At 36.6% G+C, this 5,736-nt stretch overlaps 1 protein-coding gene across 4 annotated transcripts; it reads left to right on the top strand.

Annotated features, from left to right (window-relative positions):
* Window positions 1-297: 297 nt before the first annotated feature.
* Window positions 298-5,108, top strand: LOC125870491 (uncharacterized). 4 transcript variants are annotated; one of them, XM_049550932.1, is made up of 3 exons: window positions 299-500; window positions 1,213-1,447; window positions 3,675-5,108. In XM_049550932.1, the coding sequence occupies exon 3, from the start codon at window positions 3,675-3,677 to the stop codon at window positions 4,830-4,832; it is 1,158 nt and encodes a 385-aa protein (XP_049406889.1). In that variant the 5' UTR covers window positions 299-500; window positions 1,213-1,447; the 3' UTR covers window positions 4,833-5,108. The 4 variants fall into 4 exon arrangements, with proteins under 4 accessions (XP_049406891.1, XP_049406890.1, XP_049406889.1 ...); XM_049550934.1 differs by having other exon boundaries at window positions 298-1,447; window positions 3,666-5,108; XM_049550933.1 differs by having other exon boundaries at window positions 298-1,447; window positions 3,653-5,108.
* The last annotated feature ends 628 nt before the right edge of the window (window positions 5,109-5,736 follow it).

Here is a 5,736-nt window from a genome sequence, read left to right as displayed (position 1 = left end):
GCGGATCCACCTTTATGAGTGGGAATGTGCACCCGTTACTTTCGAAAAAAAATCATGTGTATATATGTATAACTATCTTAAGAAATTGACAGAAACTATGATATAATTAACGGTGCACTCATGAAGAGCACTGAGTGTTCTTGTGCCACTGGTTCAAGGCAAAGGATCATAATTTGTATTTAAACTAATAATACAATATAATACGACAGGTAACAACCATCCAAACAAGATGTAATGTGGATATCAAACATGGATGTATTCTAAGATATATACGTATTTTCATTTATTTTTTCTTGTCAACGCCTCTGTATATATACAGAAGTTGGGTATCTTCTACAACTGTTCCTTTTTATCTTCAATCTTCTTTCACTGGACGCCTCTCATAATTATCATACAATTTTTTTGAATTTTTTTTTCCGATTAATTATAGATTTGAAGCAAAATCAACAATCAATCTCGTAAGGACAAACGCTAGGCCAACTCCAATTTCATCTTGGATTGTAATTTCGTGCCCCCTTTAATTATTTGTATTTTGGGGAAATTTTTTTTCTTGACCTAACTTGATCATATATAATATGCCCTTTTGATTATATGCAGATCTATATGTATCTAACTACTTTGTAATGATCGTGAATCTATAAAGTCACAATCTTTTTTATCTAATGAGATTCTTTAATTGTGAATATTTGGAATTTATTAAATTATTCTTAGCAATTAACAGTAATATTATCTGCTGGGGTTGGGGTTTGGATTTTCTATTGGGCTTAAAAAAATTTCAATATCATCTTTTGTTTGCAAAATTAATGGATCAATGTAAAATATGCTTTACTTGATTTGCTACAGAATTTGATCTTTGAGGGAATTATTAACATGGTATGTTTTATTTTTCATTTTGGGGGTTTTAGATGGTGGTTTATGGTTGAAAATGCGTTCATATTTCGGTGTACTTGCTGTTTGTCAGTAATCTGATGAAATCAAATTAAATGTTATCTTGCATCTGTGCATAATGTTTGTTCTGGGCTATAGTTTTCATAAATCCCGGTGAAAATGATCCCTATTATAACTATCTAATTCACTAAGTTACCGTCGTTTTTCATAAAATCTACTTCTCAATCATCGTTAATGTGAGTCCTGCCAAACGTTTTCTTTCCTGCTCTGTATTTTACAAGAACATCATACACATTACCATCATTTTTTCATACTTAACTGCAGGTTTTAGGACTCCTGGCTGATTGTGGCTAAGATATAGACTAGTACTGCATTGTATTCAACACTTTATGCTCAAGATTTCTAGGACTGTCACCAATGAAAATTAATACTGCTCGTGAAGGTTTATCATTAATTGCACTGTAGAGTGGCACAAGGATCCTGTAGTATTTCATTCAATAGTACTTACAACGTTGCAAGAATCAGAAGAACCACTAGAAGAGACTTGGTATATTTCTTGGTGAGTATGCTTACCGGAAATCGTAGATATGGTTTTTTTGGTTTATTTTGTCTCCAGAAGCGTCATGATAAATTTTTTAATCTTACCTGTCTTGCTTATGGATGTGAATTTGGAGATATCAATCTCTGGTTCATCTATCCCTTCATTTGAGAGCACACATTGATGCATTCTTCTATTTGTTGGGATCTGGTCCCAATGTAAACTTGTAAATTTTCTGACTATTACTGTTTGATGTTAGTGGTTTGTGGGAAGGCATGATAACTTAATCATGTACGAAGCCAAAATGCAATCTATTTCCTCAACAAGAAAAGAAAATAATGAGATGGCAAAAAACTATGTTGCTCGGACAGTCCGACTATGCTGCCATACTCGTGTCGGACCCTCCAGAAATGCACTCTGTTGGAGGATCCGACACACTCACGTTGGCGTTTTCAAAGAGTCCGTGCAACACAGAAAAAATAAGTTTGGTAGATTTGGAAGAGAAATAGAATGAGTACTTCTGATAAGATGGACAATTATGCACTACATTTATCTTTTGGCATGCATGAGATAGTTTTTCATGTTCGCTAGTGTCCTGCAGACACTGTAGAATGAAGTAGCTTTTCTTTTAAACCTTAAAATACACACTGGTACAACACTTGAGTTATATGGATTGATGGATGATCCTATACTCTAACTCAGTTGAAATACTGTGGATGTACTATCTTTGTTTCTGTTGCAGGTTCAAAGATTTTAAGGAATTGGTAATGTTTATCATATCGTGACTTCCTTTTCTTACCTTCAGTTTAGACAATAGTAGTGCCAAAGATGCTAAATTCTCATATGAAAGAACAGTGTGGGAAAAGCGACTTTGAAATATCGGTGCATGTAGAACATGTTGGAAACTACAAATCTGTTAGACACATGGTACTAGCACTACAGATCATGTATATTCCCGAACTTGGTTTTGTTATCTAGATGTAGTTGTTAGAAGCAATAGCCAAGTTAATGAGTGCTTATAGGATTAAATGTATCAGAGGAGACATAACGGATGTGTTTGGTATGATGGAAAATGTTTTCCTAGAAAATATTTTCTTGGAAAACAAGTGGATTTCTTACTTATTTTCTAGTAAGCAAAAAAATATTATCTCAAGAGCATTTATATGTACTCTGGAAACCACTATGAGGGTGGGATGGTGTGGGGAGTGGGTGTTTGGGGGTGGGATGGTCAAGGGGTGGGGGTTGGAGGTGTTGAGTGGGTGGGCTGGGTGGGGAGAAGACAATTAACTTGGAATGCCACTTATGCAACTTGTTTTCCCTTTTTCCTCATTTTTAAGGTACTTATTATCCTAGAGAAAATATTTTCAAACATTTTGACCGACCAGACATGAGAAAATTGAAAAATGTTTTCCTCCATAGCAAACACAATCGAAAGAGCCTCCTTGTTGTTGGATAGTTAGTTTAGGATCATGAATCTTCCCTATGTTCTTAACATGCATCAACATTCATGTGCCCTGCTATTTCTTTTCTCTTTTGATGTGTGTTGTGATGGCGAGTGTGTAATGTTATATATATTGCCCGGTTTGTTGGTATGGAAGAGAATGTTTGTGAATTGACGGGTTGTGGTATATTTGACATTACATGGCTTAATCAACTGAGCTTCTTCTCATAGTTCAGGATGCTTTTCTCTCAGCCTCAAACTCATATAAAGATTCTTTCTTTAGGGCCTCCTTTCACCTTTTCTTAGCTATGGTTTAAACAAATTACATCAGTGTTTTTTGTTTCTTCTGGCTATGTTATCCACCTCAGCAAAGGCTTCTAGTCGAAGTATAATAGCATGGAGGGTGCAAGGGTGGAGGTCAACTCAGAAAAGGAGAATATAAAAGAAGCTACACCTAGCAGCCCTTTACTAGTAAGGGAAGTGTGTAAGAACCTTAGATAGTGCAAGTCAATCCTCCCAGCACCCCGGAATAATTATATCGTAAATGTAGAGCAGGAAGGCTGCAGCTCTATCATATTGGATGTTTGCTTCTTATCGAAGAACATTGCTTGTGATCGATAGGTTCATTAGTTTGTACAATCTTGTCAATGATATAATTTTATAACTTGAGGAGTCGTGGTATTTAAACAGTTTGTTTGCTGTTTGTCATACTACAAAATGTGCTGTTTCCATATTGCTAGCTGTTGCATTGATCTGAATCATCTGATGGGTCCATTGTTTTTTAGTAACACTTTATAGTGTACGTAGATGGCTAGTAGGAAACGAAGCATGTCAAATGATGTAGATATGCATGTCCTGTACAAGGAATTGGATGGAGCTTCATGCCCTATATGCATGGATCATCCACACAATGCTGTTCTTCTCCTTTGTAGCTCTCATGATAAGGGATGCCGGTCATACATTTGTGATACAAGTTATAGGCATTCAAATTGTCTGGATCGTTTCAAAAAACTCAAAGCCGAAAATAGGGACAATCCTCCCATTATGACACAGGGGAACCTGGATATTGCTGTTGAGACACCCGCTGAACACTTGGAGCTGAGAAATTTAAGTGATCGTACTGTTGTTCACGGATATCACGATATACCTGCCAATGAAGTTGTAGCAACTGGTGCATTTCCTGGAGGATCAGAAGAAAATGGAAATAGTAACAGAGATAATCGCATGGAGATGCAGGAAGGTGGTCTACAGACTTCAGATGCTGTTACTGTATGGGGAAGTAGTCATGAAACTGCGAATGCAGACAACTCATCTGACTCAATATTGAAATTGAAGTGTCCTATGTGCCGTGGAGACGTTTTAGGTTGGAAGGTAGTGGAAGAAGCCAGAAAGTATCTAAATTTGAAGCATAGAAGTTGCTCTCGTGAATCATGTTCATTCCTCGGTAACTACAGAGAATTGCGCCGGCATGCTAGGAGAGATCACCCAACAGCACGCCCTGCTGATATTGACCCTTCAAGACAGCGAGCTTGGAGACGGCTTGAGAATCAGAGAGAGTACGATGACATTGTCAGTGCTGTTCGCTCTGCCATGCCTGGTGCAGTTGTGTTTGGAGATTATGTGATTGAGAATGGCGACAGGCTATCTGGCGAAAGGGAACGTGGCTCAGGTGCAAACGGAAGATGGTTGAGTACCTTTTTCTTGTTTCAGATGATTGGCTCAATGGATCCAATATCTGAAGCAAGAGGTGGCAGATCAAGAGCTTTGTCAAGGCACCGTCGATCCACTGGACCTCTATCTAGGCGCCGGTATCCTTGGGGTGAAAACCTACTTGGTCTACAAGACCACGACAATAATGAAGATGAGGGTGAACCTGATCTTAACATATTGAGTGGTGATATGTCTAATAATCCAAGAAGGCGCAGGCGGTTGATGCGGTCTAGGTCAGATGAAGATCAGCAGTAAGATCCTCTAATTCATGGGATTGTATTAATGGTCTGTACAGGAGGGGACTGTTTACACTAAGATCAATTGGAAGTTTCTTGTGTTCCACTTTGCTACAGAAAGATAAGAGTGCAATTCTCAACAAAATTTAGAAACTTGTGTGTTGGATATAATAATTTAAAGGGTGAAAACAGGTTGTCCCTGTGATTGTGGGTGGTAGCTTCAGAATGTAAAATTTCCATTTGGTCTTTGATTTCCTAACTCTGAAACATTGTTCATCTTATATTGTATTTTCATCAGTGTATTTCTTTATGCTTTGATTATCTTTGCCAAGAAAGAGAAGATAAAGGAAGTAGTTAGTGAAAGTGCATCTAGTCAAGCATCCAATATTCCAATCTTTATACTTGACAATTCTTTTCTTTAACAATCGGATATTCAATAATAATGTTCATATAGATGCTAAGTAAAGCACCATTTAAGGTGATGCATGACAATATACTTTGTTTCAAAATATTACTTATTTTAGAAGAAAAAAAAATTACTTATTACGTTTTTTACCTACCTTTATTGTTTCAATTAATATATTGTCAATTAAGTGAACCAATTAAAAGGATATAGGGACTATAAGATAGAATAGTAAATATTTATGATTGAAGTTATTAAATGTATTTTTCTCGTGACAACATCTTTTATATTCATTAAAAGGACTATTTATTTAAAATAATTAAGAGAAAAATTCACAAACCACGACACTTTGGGGTTTAATAACTAAACTTAGCTATACTTTTCATGATATCTACTAAACCGTGCGACACTTGCTCACCTCCCTCTCTTGCTTGTCTTTCTCCTTTCTTGCTCTCCTCTTTGCTTCTCTTGTTCCTCTCCTTTTGTGTTTTTGTGTATCACTCCTTCTCTTGACTCTTGT

The sequence above is a fragment of the Solanum stenotomum genome, chromosome 7 (genome assembly GCF_019186545.1).
Source record: "Solanum stenotomum isolate F172 chromosome 7, ASM1918654v1, whole genome shotgun sequence".
NCBI classification, from domain to species: domain Eukaryota; kingdom Viridiplantae; phylum Streptophyta; class Magnoliopsida; order Solanales; family Solanaceae; genus Solanum; species Solanum stenotomum.
The sequence above is the reverse complement of the archived record's forward strand: the minus strand, read 5'-3'. Positions and strand labels throughout refer to the sequence as shown.